General features: G+C 28.6%; 2 protein-coding genes across 2 annotated transcripts; both read right to left on the reverse strand.

Annotated features, from left to right (window-relative positions):
- Positions 1-873: 873 nt before the first annotated feature.
- Positions 874-4,470, reverse strand: LOC110611118 (DNA repair protein RAD51 homolog). The gene is made up of 9 exons (XM_021751252.2): positions 4,201-4,470; positions 3,033-3,177; positions 2,778-2,888; positions 2,567-2,658; positions 2,143-2,237; positions 1,939-2,052; positions 1,445-1,574; positions 1,250-1,371; positions 874-1,170 (listed from the first exon to the last, which is right to left on the reverse strand). Exons 1-9 carry the CDS (start codon positions 4,318-4,320, stop codon positions 1,047-1,049), a joined length of 1,053 nt encoding a protein of 350 aa, XP_021606944.1. The 5' UTR covers positions 4,321-4,470; the 3' UTR covers positions 874-1,046.
- A 5,149-nt stretch (positions 4,471-9,619) lies between these two features.
- Positions 9,620-12,214, reverse strand: LOC110611067 (pectinesterase). The gene is made up of 3 exons (XM_021751181.2): positions 11,806-12,214; positions 11,125-11,718; positions 9,620-10,500 (listed from the first exon to the last, which is right to left on the reverse strand). Exons 1-3 carry the CDS (start codon positions 12,098-12,100, stop codon positions 9,806-9,808), a joined length of 1,584 nt encoding a protein of 527 aa, XP_021606873.1. The 5' UTR covers positions 12,101-12,214; the 3' UTR covers positions 9,620-9,805.
- Positions 12,215-14,352: the final 2,138 nt, after the last annotated feature.

Here is a 14,352-nt window from a genome sequence, read left to right on the forward strand (position 1 = left end):
TTTTCCAATTTGAAATCGTTGTAATATAATAACACCATTTTATTCTTATCACATACATATTGAGCTATCGTTAGAAAAAGATATACGTATTGAGCGGTTGCATTTTTTTATATTATTTAATTTTTATTTAGTTATTTCAATAATAAAATAAATATGATATAATAAATAAAATTATATATTTGTTATAATAATAAAATAAAATAATGATATATAATAATAATAAGAATAATAAAATTATTTCAATGAAGCCTATATTACTTGATCAAAAGTTGTTTCCTGCATTGCTTGTTCTTTTGTAAGCAAGTTCATCAAAGAAATGATAATGATGATGAAGAAAATGCCGCTGTGATTATTGCAATGACCAGGATCTTTAAAGAGATTCAGCTAAACATTATCAAATATCATAAGAGATTAAAAAAAGACCGATAAATTGTTAATTATAATTGAAACATTCAAAATATTTAGTAAACTATATACAACTTATGCTATTTATTTATTATTAAAGTGTACATAAAATTAATAATTTATCATATAATATATATAAAATTTAATAATATTAACATGGTTATTAATAAAAATAAAGTTTATTTTTTAATGTATATCTACATGTTTATTATATAAAAAATTGTAACTAATGTAATTATTTTTATAATATCTATATTTATTTTATAAGTATAAATAATTTATTAATATATATTAATTTATGTTAATACAAAAATTTTATAATTAATAAATATTAAAAAGATAACATAGTCAAAAAAATAAAATAAAATGTAATAAACTATGATGAGAAAAAGCTCTAATATTGGAGCCCATAAAAAAACAGCTATAGGTACATTAGCTGACCTTTAAAGAGTTTAATACTAAAGAAGATGGTAAACCAAACACCCCTTTATCAATATAGCTCTTCAAAATTCAATAGTCTATTTTAAACCAAAAAAAAAAACAAAATTACAAGAGGATGACATCTCTTGCATGCAGATCAAGAAATAGATACAAGTGGAGAATACATGGTGGTGCTAATATGAACACAAAATGTTTGGGGATTAGTCCTTAACATCAGTTACCCCTTCAGCAGAAATTTGAAATCTTGCTTCAGCTTCAGCTAAACAAGGTGAACTTATCACTTTACAGATACGCTCCTCCCTTCTTCCCTTCCTTAGAGCAAGCCTATACACAAAGTTAACAAACAAGAAGTAAACCTCTTTCTCTTGCAAGGAGGATAGACAAGAACACTTCTTTCACATACCTTGTGGTAGAAGCATGAGCCATAATATTACCGCCGATTGGCTTGATTTGAGGCCCAGCAAAAATAGCAGACCCATCTACTTGTGCAACTACTTGGTTTGTGATTACCACAGCCACACCAAACTGCAACAACAGAATTCTATAACTTATACGAGGAACAAGTTAGTATAGATTATAGATAAGGTTCTTTGCCTACCTCATCTGCCAACTTCTGAAGGCTTCTGAGGAATTTAGCAAGGTGCATTTGTCGAGCAGACAATTCACCCCTTCCAGAGAAATCTGTTCTGTATAAGGCAGTAGCGCTGTCTACTATCATAAGGGCAAACCTATGGAACCATGATCAAGTAAGATAACTAAATTCAAGAAAAAGTTTTTTGGTTATCAGCGTCAAAGAAATTCTTCAGTAAAAGGTAGGTGAAGAATTAAATGCTACAAAATTTATGTCGGATGTATTTCTTGGAGTAAACTACATTTTTCATTTAACCTGGCGATTTACTGATTAGTTCATGGATAGCTGGCTATATTGGTGCTTGCTTCAGAAAATTTTTACAGGATTCACACCAGCAGTAACAAGGAGAAAATAAATTGTGTTCATAATTTTCTTTTACAAAAAATCATCTCCTTGATCTTGTCTAGCTGGCTCCTTTAACCAAGACGCTAAACAATTACAACGCTGAAAACAAGTTATACCTGGTTTCCACCATCATAGAAGCTGCTTCAAGCAAAAGCCTTGATTGGTGATCAGTGTTATATGCACGAGCATAGGCCACATTCTCCAAAACATCAGCACCATTTAGTCCAAATCTGCTTCACATAAAAACATCATTAACCATCTGATACCAAAACCAGACAGGTAAGGGCAGCACATACTTCTCAAGAGGACTGTATGCTCACCTGTCTGCGATTTGTAACAGTCTCTGCGGCCTGAATGTTCCCTCAGCATCAATGTACATTGCTTTTCCCTCACCACCCCCTTGATCTAATGGTAGCTGAAATATCAGAGTTCGTTAGACAGAGCATTAAAATTGACCTGCTAGGTTTTTCTATCACAAATGAAACAGAGCACTGCCAAGACTATGACCTGACCTAGCAATAAGTCACCATAAGTGAAAAGCCAATTTTTTTAATTGCAAAAAAAAAAAAAAAAAAAAACATGGAGAATGATATTTTAGGAGGTATGCAGTCGTTAAGCTCATTATTTATCCAACCAATTCTTTGTCAACTTCTGAAATAAAAGAATGTACAAATCAATGTTCTGGAATGATAGTAATATCTTGTTGAAGCAAAACTGCACCAAATGAAAGACAGTAGCTCTTACTTGGCAAGTGACACAGAGTGTGTGGCACAGTTGAGTCTTGCCAGAGCGAAACTCACCATATATCTCAGTAATAGATCCTGTCTCAATTCCTCCTGTCAAAAAAAAAGCTCTGTGAGATTGTAACGCAACAGAACATGGCCTATCCGATACAAACACTTGAATTGTCATTCAAGTATTGAGTAAAATCTTTGAAATATCAAACAAGACTTGCCTTCCAAAATTTTGTCAAGTTCTCTTGATCCAGATGTTATCTGAATTATCTCCAACCTCTGAGCGTGAAGTTGGCTAGCACTAGTAAAACCCAAAGGCACCAGTTTGGAAGCTGTATAAGATAAAAAAATAAAAAACAAACACATTTACTTTAATGAATAACATTAGACAGTTTCTCAAAAACTGAAGGGAAAAAAAAAAAAAAAAAAAAAAAAAAAAAGAAACAGCAGAGACAAATAACAATACAGTGAATTACCTGCTTCAATGATTTTATCTACTTTGGCTTCACTGATTCCTTTAATTTGCAAAAGCTCTTTCCGAGGAGAATATACAACAGACTCAACTGTGCAGAGACCAGCATCTTTAAGCTTTTTTATGTCAAGGGCAGCAATTCCTGACTCCTTGAGTTGGAGATTAAATGTCAAATTGCCATAGAGAACTTCATTCCATAAAAGATTTAACAACATAGTTTTATATCCAACTAGCGTGACATTCTTAATTCAAAGGAATGCGATTCAAAAAATAATAATAATATTAAAATAACAATTGAACGAGAATGTAAAATCCATTCCCTGATGTAATGTACGACGTAAACCGAAAAAGTACAAATTCAGATCATATTGAAAGCAACCTAGTTTGGTTTTGGATGCCCTTAAGATGCTCTAGAGGAGATTCAACCCGAGATTGATCAACCCATGCTTGAGCAACATCATATAATAATCAAAATCTCAAAAATATGCAAAATCCATTTCCATAACATAATCTTGATTGCTAAGCAAGAATACAAACGCATAACCCCATTTCAATGTAAATTGACAAGAACACCCAAGAAAACCCCTTTAGTTGAATCTATCATTCATTCTCACTTGGGTCCAAAAATCCAACTAAATATTGAAAGAGCCCACTTGCACTGCATTGTAAAAGGTCGCGAAACCCACTTCTATAGGATATTCTGGATCGACAATTTACTTGGAGAGAGCAATTAGCATAAGAAAGGAACTGCTTCAATCAACAACGGGATGTTTCTAAACCAATCAGTTAAAAGAAAAAAAGCAGTCCTTTGGAGAAAACCCTAAAAAGTAAAATTGAAAAGGAGCGAATTCGAGCAGACAGCGAAACTGAAAAACCAGCCATAAATGAGATCGCACGATTGAATTACAAATTAAAGTAGCTAAAATTAAAGAAAGATTCGAAACCCAATTCAACTACAGAATGTTAGGCATCTATTTGCGAGGATTGAAGGCAATGAACCCATTTCAATTCACAAACACGGGTGAAGAAACGATCATTCAAAAAAAAAAAAAAAAAATTCTGGGATTGAGGGGGAGGGAGGAAGAAAGAACCCATTACGCTATCCACCTCACATTGCCCACATCATCAGTAGGATAAAATGGATCAAAAGATAAAATCTTTTTGAGATTTACCTGGAGCTGCTCAACTGGGAAAGGGCCATGCTGCATCTCCTCAACTTCCTCATGTTGCTGTTGCTGTTGCTGTTGCTGTTGCTGTTGCTGAACCATCTTCTGGTGCCTTTGTTGCTCCATCGCCAGGAATCTCCTTAGCTCGGTAAAGAGAAAGAGCGAGGGAGCGAGAGAGGAACGAGAGAAGAGCAAGGGAGAAAAGAAAAGGGAGGGAGATGATATATTCAAAAGAATTTAGTTGGGCGCCAAGATGATTTCGGCAAAAGGCTTGTGAGGGAAGTTTTGAGCTTCATATGTGACGTGAGCAGAGTGACTGGAGTGGACTTTATTGCTCTGGAAATGGAACCTCTAACGCTACAAGTTCAAAGCCCAATGTCGCTGCTTTTGGGCCGCGACCGTATTGACATGAAATTACGCTCCTTCTGGTAATTCATTCTCTCAACGTTTAAATATTAGTATTTTAATTGATTTGAAACAATAAATATTAAAACATTAATTAGTAATTAATTTAATTAATATTTTCTAAATTAAAAGTCATAATCATATATAAAAATTTCAATATTTTGTGATATAAAAATAATAATCCCTGCAGAATAAATTTTAGGCATTAATATATCAATGTAAATTATTATTTAAGACATTAATTAATTAAAACCTATATTTACATATACTTGAACGATGGTTCATGCTAATACCATATTTTAGGCATAGTTTATCTTATTTTATATTTTTATATCTTCATATTAGTTTTTTCACTTAATATTTTAAGTCTCGAATTAAATGTATATGATAAATTTGATGGATATTGTATAACGATATTACTATAATAAAACTGTATCGTAATTAGTCAATTTTTAAAAATAGAATGTGAAGTGGTTGGCGCTTACAGCAATCACTCCGACGCTCAAATCAGTAAATTAAAAGAATGGAGGGTATAATAAATTGTTTAAAATTTAAGAGTAGTTATATAAGAATGCATATATTGATTTTTATATTCATTAACTTTTATATCGTAAAACAATATAGTTAATTATTAAATTTTTTGAAAATTCAATTAGCACCGATTAATGTATATGAGACCTGCAGTTATAATGTAATAGAGATCTATTAAATTGTGCTCTTTAACGATAACTTTTTATGAAGTATCGTCATGTTATTAAGAAGACAAATTTTAGTGAAATTTCGAAAATTACAGTGTCCGAGTCTTTATTTTCATAGATAGAACCACAATTAAATTTTTAACATGACAACTCATAACTATATTATATAATTTATTAAATTTTTATTAATTATTGGAAGTAATAAAAAAATTTAATTTATAAAAACTATAAGTGTTTGTTAATATTATATTATTAAAGTACAGTTTTTTATAATTTTTTATCAATTATAACAACAATATTATTTTAAATTTTGCACCTCTACATCTAAACCTATGTCCGTCCATGAACATATCCATTGTTTGAGCAAGAAAAGAAAGAATTTCTCTACCCTAGAGGAATAAGAAAATTATTAAATAATAAAATTATTATGTTCGAAGTTGTTAAATATATTTAATATTTAAATTTATCTTAAATTATTTGAATCTATTTTATATCCAATTATTATTACTTTGAAAAATATTCAAATCTTTTTGATTTTATGAATTTTAATTTAATAATTTAAATAAAATATATTTAAAAGGAAGTTATATGCATGGATAACGCAATGCAATACTCTTTAGATTGTGCACATAGCAACATTATGCAAAAAATTGTCTATTATATACATATATATATAAATTTTTATTAATTGTGAATTATTTAATGATTGAAAATTATTTATTTTTTCTAAAAAAATTACTAATACTTTTTCCAACCCATGATTTTTGTTTTTTATTTTAGTTAGAATATCAAATTCTCTCTATTAAATTTTTAATTATATTTCATCTTTTATATAAAATAAGGATATTAAATTTTATTGAACGAATAAAATCATTATTTATAATAATAGTTTGAATTAATTATTAATAAATTGTTTGAATTCTCATTTGAAATAAATAAATAATAAATGAAATTATATTAAAAATAAAATAAAATTAAATAGAGTTATAATAATCAATTTATAATTTAACAATGAAAATAAAAGTATATAATATTTTGAGTCAAATCTAAAATAAAAAAGCCGATAAAAAAATAAAACGAAAGGAGTATAAATTCATGCTATGAAATTAGTATAGTGGATTGATATATATAAAATTAGCTTAAAATTATTGAATAATTTGGTAGCAGAGCCGGACTTAGTCGACTTATATAATTAATATCAGAATCATTTGAATTAAAAAGAAAATTATGCGGAGCTGGTGAATTTATAAAGAAAAGGCTATATGTGGGATAAAGCTGAGCCAATTGAGATATTAGCGAACTATGATGATTAAAGTCTTGTTTGATTCAAATATATTATTTTTTGAAAAGTCACTTTTAATAATTAACTTAACTAGATTGGGATAAATAAGTTACTTTTCTCTTACTAAAAGAAGAAAAACTCTTAGACTTTCTAAAAAGTAAGTAGAATAAATAATTTTTATATTTTTTAAGAGTGTCAAGTTTTATAATTAAGTTATTCCAATTAAATAAAGTTTAAAAGTTCTGACTTAGTAATTATATCCGATTTATCGTAATATGATAGTCTGAGAGTGTTATAAAAATAAAGTTAACTCAAAAGCACTAGAAAAAGTGATACTATTAAGTATTTAATACTTGATATGTAGTTGGTCCTGGCCCCAAAATCTAGTATTGAAAGCTAAACAAAAGCTGGATTGAACTTAAAAAAGCACAGCTTAGAGAAGATTAGCACCACAAGTACTATAGAATGGGCTATCCTTATCAACGGGTTAACACCAATAATAGTGATAAGAGATTAAACTACCACCACAAGACCATAAGACCACAAGTCCACCAAGCCATTGAGGAACCATCGATCCCTTTATGGACCCATCAACAATTAAGGCTTAACCATTATTGATAGGTCATGTAGCCATTCTATTATTTGACTCATCACTTTTCTTCCATTTCTTTTTTTGGATATTGACTTCATAACCAATTGGGATAAGCAAATTTAATCCCTTAATCAATATTAGTAAGATTGACATTAATGCTCACACATGGGTATGCAGCTATATGTTTATTCAACACTGACCATCAAACTTCTAAATGTGATGGGATTTAACTCTTAAAGCTCTTTTTTTTTTTCTAAACGATCAAATTTTTATACATAGTTTAATTTTTGTTTTAGTAAAAAAATTTATTAATTAATTTTTAATTAATACTCTAAATACTAGAAAATGCAATATTTTTTTCTGGAAAATATTTTTTTAACACATTAAGTCTTAAATACTTAATAAATTAATTAGGAAAATTTGTCATTTAATATTTTGCAGATCGTCAGTTATTTTCTATCAAAATATTAAATTTTTATAAAAAAAATATTTTATAAAACATCCCTCTCGCGCAGCTTCTCATGCACTTAGAGTTAGGGGTGAGCATTCGGTCGGTTCGGTTCAAAACCGAATCGAACCGAATAAACCGAAAACCGAAATTTTAGATTTTATGAAAATCGAACCGAACCGATTTTGGTCAGAAACCGAATCGAATCGAACCGGTCTGATTCGGTTCGATTCGGTTCGATTCGATCGGTTTCAATTTTTAATATTTTTTTTAATTTTTTACACTTTATTTTTAGTATTTTAAAATTTAATTAAAATATTTTAATTTTAATATAATTTAATTTCTCTATATTATTGAAAAAACATATTATTATTCCTAATCGGTTCGGTTCGATTTTTTCGGTTTTTTTCTGATCAAAACCGAACCGAACCGAAATAACCAAAATTTCTGAAATTTAAAACCGAACCGAACCGAAATGTATAAAAAACCGAACCAAATTTTCAAATCGATTCGGTTCGGTCGGTTTTTTCGGTTCGAACCGAATTCTGCTCACCCCTACTTAGAGTGGGTTCTTGCCAATAACTTGAAACGAAATTTATTCTCCTGTATGGTTTTTAATTTTTATTGTAATTTTTAATATATGAATTTTTTTATATTATTAAATATTGCAATGTATTAATAAATATAATTGAAAGACAAAAGGTTTAAAATTTATTTAACGTGAAAATTTAAATTATAAATTTTATATTTAATTTTAAGGTTTGATAATTATACGAGATAAAATAAACATTTTCATCTTATGATTGTTTTTAGAAAAAAATGAATAGAAAAAAATACTTGTCACATAATATATATATAAAAATTTAACTATCTAATTTTAAAAATATTATTTTAATATCGAGTTATGTCTGATTTGATTTATTAATATAATATTAAAGCCCACAATCAAGGATAATTTTTTAAAAAATACCATATTTCTTAGAGTCTCATGCTTACGTCTGATTATATTTTTCATTATATTTTTCATTATATTTTTCCTTCTTATCATCAAACTTTTTATTTTATATTTTTTTTCTGTACACGCAAATTTTATTATTTTTTTGAGAGAAATGTTTTTTTTTAATTATTTTTTCTCATTATATAAAAATTTGTGTGGTTCTTAAATTTGCATATACTTAATAGCAATTTCAATCAGATAAGTAATTGAATTTGAGGCGAGGGACATATTGCTTTTCAGTTTTCAGAAGGTGGGGCCAGAGGATGAGGACATAAATAGAATTTCCTTTTGATTTGGAAATGTCAATGAAAACGACACGCGTCCATTGGAAAATAAGGAAGGCGACATCCATAGACGAGCTTAAAAAGTTTAATTCATGGGTCCACGGGATTAGGGGTCTAGAATTTTTAAGATTTTTACTAACACTTTTCAAATGTAATTGCAATTCTATTTTGTTGTAGTGAAAAAAATTCTGCCAGAAACGATGTTGGAAAGACCTGTGAGTTAAAAATTTCCATTCTTTTTTTATTTAGTGAGGGGTATTTAATTTAAATTGAAATTTTTAATTAAATTAAATTAATTTAAAATTTTTATTCAATTTTTTATTTATTTTATTTTAATTTTTAATTTTAAAAATTTCAGTTATTTCATTATAATTTTAATTAAAAAAAATTAAAAAAATTAAACTAAATCGATTTAGTGGTAATAATATATTATTTTTAATAATACAAGAGATTAAATTATATTAAAGTTAAAATATTTTAATTAAATTTTAAAATATTAAAAGAAAAACGTAAAAAATAAAAAAAATTATTAAAAATTCAAATCGATTTGAATCGAATTAAATTAGACTAATTCGGTTTGATTTAATTTTTGACCAAAATCAGTTTGGTTTAATTTTTATAAATACTAAAATTTTAATTTTCAATTTATTTAAATCGATTCGATTTTAAACCGAACCAATCAAATACTTACCCCTAATCTTATCAACAAATCGCCCCGATAAAGTGAAAAAATTATTCATTACAAAAGTTGTAGGTATAACAAATCATTTCTACACAATTATTCCTATAGACTTGCAGATTTCAGAGACTACAGATGTAACAAGGTTGAGCAACAGTAGGTCGACTCCTCTGAGCTTATCCTATATTGCTTCTTTTCTACACAATTAAGTAATACACATTAATTTTCAGAGTAGACCTGATATAAAGGTCACTCCAGTAGAAGGCAGCCAAGATGTTCCTCCAATAAAATTGCCAACAGTAAACTTGACAGCCTCTTGTGCTCCAATAACATGAAATCCAGGCCAATTTACTCTCTTTGAAGTTCCAGCTCCAGGGCCTGTGTTCATGTACTCTGCAAAGTAGAGTGTTTTATAATAGGATCTTTCACCAGGCCACTCTATCCATCCCCTTGAATGTATAGCATCATCTATGCTTGATTCCATTATCACTGCCCGTGAATATTCCTTCCAGGGCCTGCCTAGATATGATTCGTAGTTGTGTTTAACAGGAGAAAAATCTGAGCTCGCTGTTATCCTGCAATTCTGAAGAGAAAAGCCAGTATTTTGTCCAGGATCTGTTCTTCCATTGGCTAGAATTACATTGTAAGCTCCCTCACGCGGCCGGCGAAGCACCACGTAGCAATTCTGGAAAATAGCAGCTGCGTTGCCGAAGATGAAGTCTATTGTGCCATAAATGTCGCATTCTCTGTAGAATTGACGAAGTGCCTGTGCAAATAAGGTGTCTTGGTAACCTGCTATGCTGCATCTGTAGAGAACTGAATGATCAGATGCAATGTATAAAGCTAAAGCTTGTTCTCCACGGGGTCCTGCCGTGTTCTCAAAGCCAATGTCTCGAGCTATGAATCCATCGCCTGTAATTGCTGCCAAGAAAGTAAGAGGATCAATTGTCCGCCACATTAACATAGAATTTATTTTTTCTCCTTTTTGTTTTCTGCCAATACTTGCCAGAATTTTGTCCACCGTGGAGCAAGTCACCTCTAAGTCACAAACAAGGGTCTCTTGTATACACGATAATCGGAATTCGTCTAAAAATTTTAATTATTTCTTTTATATCATAGCTTAGTTCTGACAATTACTTAAAATTTTTTTATTGTCAATAAATACGGATTATGTCAAAGAAAAATAAAAAAACTTACTTAAATTAATAGGTTCATATAAAATTTTATCCATTTATAATTCGAAATTATATAGACTTAGTTTAAGTAAAAATTAATAGAAAAGAATTTATTATTTGGTATAGTATTTTAGTTGATTAATTTATTTCCTTTGGAATTTAATATTTATTTAAATACTATAATATATATTATCTTTTAATTAAATGTGAATTATTTAATATTTTTAGGTTATTTTTTATTGTACTATTTAATTATATTATATTACTTCCTTACAAAACGTACCCTTCAAGTATTATACCAAAATAATAAATGAGTGTCAATTACGAGTTGGTTTTTAGTTTTAAGAGATAGAAAGAATGAAAGACTAACTGAATGTGGCAGAGCCAGGCATGGAGGAACCTCCGGCGACACTGTCATCACCGGTGATGACAGTGGAGTATTTACCGTCTCCGATCAAAGTAATACCATCTTTATTGGTGTGAATTTTCTCTTTGTAAACTCCTGCCTTCACATATATCACAAACCTACCCCCACTGGCAGCTTTGATAGCTTCTGAAATCGTTCTATAGTTGCCTGTTCCGTCTTTGGCAACCACTGCATTCGCCTTGATGATGCTACTTTGGAGGAGTTTACGATCTTTCGCTGATACCCACTTGGGAAAATCTTTTATTTCCTCTCCTAGACGTCTACTTCTGGTGTTATTTTTAAGCTTAGAATTATTACCAGTAATCCTGTTGATAAGAGCTAAAGGGTTGCTGACCAACTGGGTGAGATAATCCATTTTACGGGAAATTTGGGAGTTGCCGACACCGGCGGTAGAATCTTTGCAGGATTGTTGGAAGGTCAAGGCTGCACTTAGCCAGGTTTGGATGTCGTTCTTGTTCTTTCTTGGAGATTCTTTCAATGCCGACAGCGACCGGTCTAGCTGTTTCAGCGACAACCTGACAAGCTTTTCACAATAATCTGCATGCATGCACAGTAGAGCAAAGCTTAGTTTTTGAGAACCAAAAAAGCAAGCTATTATTTATAAAAAAATTAGAGAAATTGAACCTGTGACGGATTTAGCAAGTTGAAAATCTTGGATTTCCAACTGGGAGCTCATTGTTTGGAGATAGGTTCTTGGCAGATTGGTCTCTGAAACTGTCTTGTTAACAAGAGCAGATATAACATGAAGAGGATGATCCCTCGACTCCATTAAGGTTTTTTTACAGAGGCTAGGGTATCGAGTGAAGCTACATTCTGTTTGGACCTGTGCTTGAAAGTTGACATCCAAGGGAACAGCCCATGACATGGAGGCCACAGATACCAGGAGCCATAAGCTCATCAAACGTATCAGCGTTGCCATGTCAAAGAAACAAGCTAAAGGGTTTTAGCCAGAGAGGGGGATCAAGTGATTTTGTTAAGAAATCTCATGAAAACTTAGCAGATGGAGGATTAATATTTATAGTGAAGGAAGAGAGAAAATTCTTTTGGGTACGCTTTTACAAAGTTCCAGAGAAGGTTTGTGTTAGCTAGGTGGTCTATTTGGATGAGACGTGATGAATTAGTGGTGCTCAAATAGTCAAATGTCCATGTCTGGTGGCCCCAATATAAATCTCCTTTTATACGTTGGGTTGGGTCTTATATAGCCACATTGCTATTGAGGGCTTTTTTCATCATGTATATAATACTTATATGTAAAATCTTATGTAATTAGAATTTATTTGTAATAAATATTTATTTACATATAATATATTTATTATTATGTATGATAAATATAAAATATATTTATTTTGATATAAAATTAAAATTAAAAAACTATATATTTTATTAATATTTATTTTAAAGACTGTTATAATTTACCATTAATTTTTTAAATTTCATTTAATACTCTTAATTATAATTATAAAAAATTAAAAATATTTAATTTTATTATTCAAACTTTAAATTTAGATAATGTCAATCTATGTAAACATTTTTTTCCAGTAAACAAAATAAAATGTTTAATTAAACTATTATGTGAATTACAACCACTTTTCAAATGTGCAACTATAAATTGTCTACGTATATAATATTATTTATCTTATTATAAATAGCTAATACAACGCATATATGAATTAAAAATATAATTTTTTTTAAAAAAATTTACTATTTAACTATTATTGAAAATTTCATAAATTGATTTTGAATTTCTAAAAATATATTAAAATATTTTTAAAATTTTAAAAAATCTGTGAATTAGTCATTTCATTAATTTTAGCCGTTAAATATTTTACTATATAGTTTTTATAGTTTTAAAAAGTTCATTTTGATATTTTAATTTTGTAAAAAGTCTATTAATTAATTCATTCATAGTGAGGGCATTTTAAAATTTTTTACAATATTTAACGATTAAAATTAATAAAAAGACCAATTAATAAATTTTTTAAAATTTTAAATACATTTTAATATATTTTTTAAAATTAATAAACTAGTTAATGAATAGTAATGTTGCTTTATATATACATTCATCATGCATAAAAAAAATATAACTAATATAATTATTACGTTTGAGAGGAAAATTTATAAAAAGTAACTAAATACTACTATATTTTAGGATTTAGGCAATAGTATGCTTTGAAGCAGTTATATAATTATTATATTAATACTATTAAGGTAACAATTTGACAACAGTTTAAAATTATTAAATTTTTTTTTAACTTTTTATATTATGTATATTAATATAATTTAATAAAAAATTTATTTTATATTTACAAAAACCATAATTTTATTCTTATTTTTTATTTGCTGTAAAAAAAATTTTAAATTATTAGTTTATATTTAGCAATGAAAATAAAAAATATATTATTTAAAATTAAACTATTAAACCAACTAATATTACCAACGAAATCACATGGGCCATTAATCCGATTTTTAGCAACCAATATATTATTTAAAATATTTTGATATAAAAATTGAATATCATGATTTGTTTGGGATACAAAATACACATGTATAAAAAAAAGGTGATTATGATTTAAATATTAATAATTCGAAAACTAAGATAAAGTGATGAATTGATATAGATGGATGTGGACAAGGAAAGATACCCATCATATTTATTAATTATAAGAAGAATTTTCCACCTCTAATTTCTTCTACTTATGCAAGTTGTGGCTACTTTTCACTGGAGAAAAAGCTTGATGGAAAGGGAGAACACAGATTATTAATTATAAAAAATTAGAAAAATTATGTATTTTAATTATTTGTATTTTCATTTTATTATATTTTAAGTACTAAAATAACTTTTATTATTTTTCATAGACTAAATTTATACAATTATCACTTTATATTGTGTTTAGAAATAAGAAAGAAAAATATGAAAAAAAAAATTTTTTTAGTTGTGTTTGGTTGGTGGAAGGAAAATATTATGAGTAAAGTTAGGAGGAGATCGGAAAAGAGAGAAGAAGAAGATCGGGAAGAAGAAGAAGAAGAAGAGGAGGAAGAGGAAGAGGAAGGAGAGAGAATGGGTATTTTAGTTTTTTTAATTAAAATTAACGGTGATTTAACTGAAAATCTAACGGGAGGGTCTAATGTCATAGGTTTTAAAAATTACAGTGACCAAATTAAAGATTTTTT

Source organism: Manihot esculenta, chromosome 3 (assembly GCF_001659605.2).
Source record: "Manihot esculenta cultivar AM560-2 chromosome 3, M.esculenta_v8, whole genome shotgun sequence".
In the NCBI taxonomy this organism is placed as follows: Eukaryota; Viridiplantae; Streptophyta; class Magnoliopsida; order Malpighiales; family Euphorbiaceae; genus Manihot; species Manihot esculenta.

Bases quoted from the DNA above. Each gene is read 5' to 3' on its own strand.
- LOC110611067 (XM_021751181.2), bottom strand. From the start codon at position 12,100: ATGGCAACGCTGATACGTTTGATGAGCTTATGGCTCCTGGTATCTGTG. The intron at 11,719-11,805 runs GTTCAATTTCTC...GCATGCATGCAG, and splicing joins ACTTGCTAAATCCGTCACAG to ATTATTGTGAAAAGCTTGTC. The intron at 10,501-11,124 runs GTTAGTCTTTCA...CTTTCTTGGCAG, and splicing joins GCCTGGCTCTGCCACATTCA to CAATTACAGGCGATGGATTC.
- LOC110611118 (XM_021751252.2), bottom strand. From the start codon at position 4,320: ATGGAGCAACAAAGGCACCAGAAGATGGTTCAGCAACAGCAACAGCAA. The intron at 2,889-3,032 runs GTAATTCACTGT...TATCTTATACAG, and splicing joins AGATAAAATCATTGAAGCAG to CTTCCAAACTGGTGCCTTTG. The intron at 2,659-2,777 runs GCAAGTCTTGTT...TTTTTTTGACAG, and splicing joins ACTTGACAAAATTTTGGAAG to GAGGAATTGAGACAGGATCT.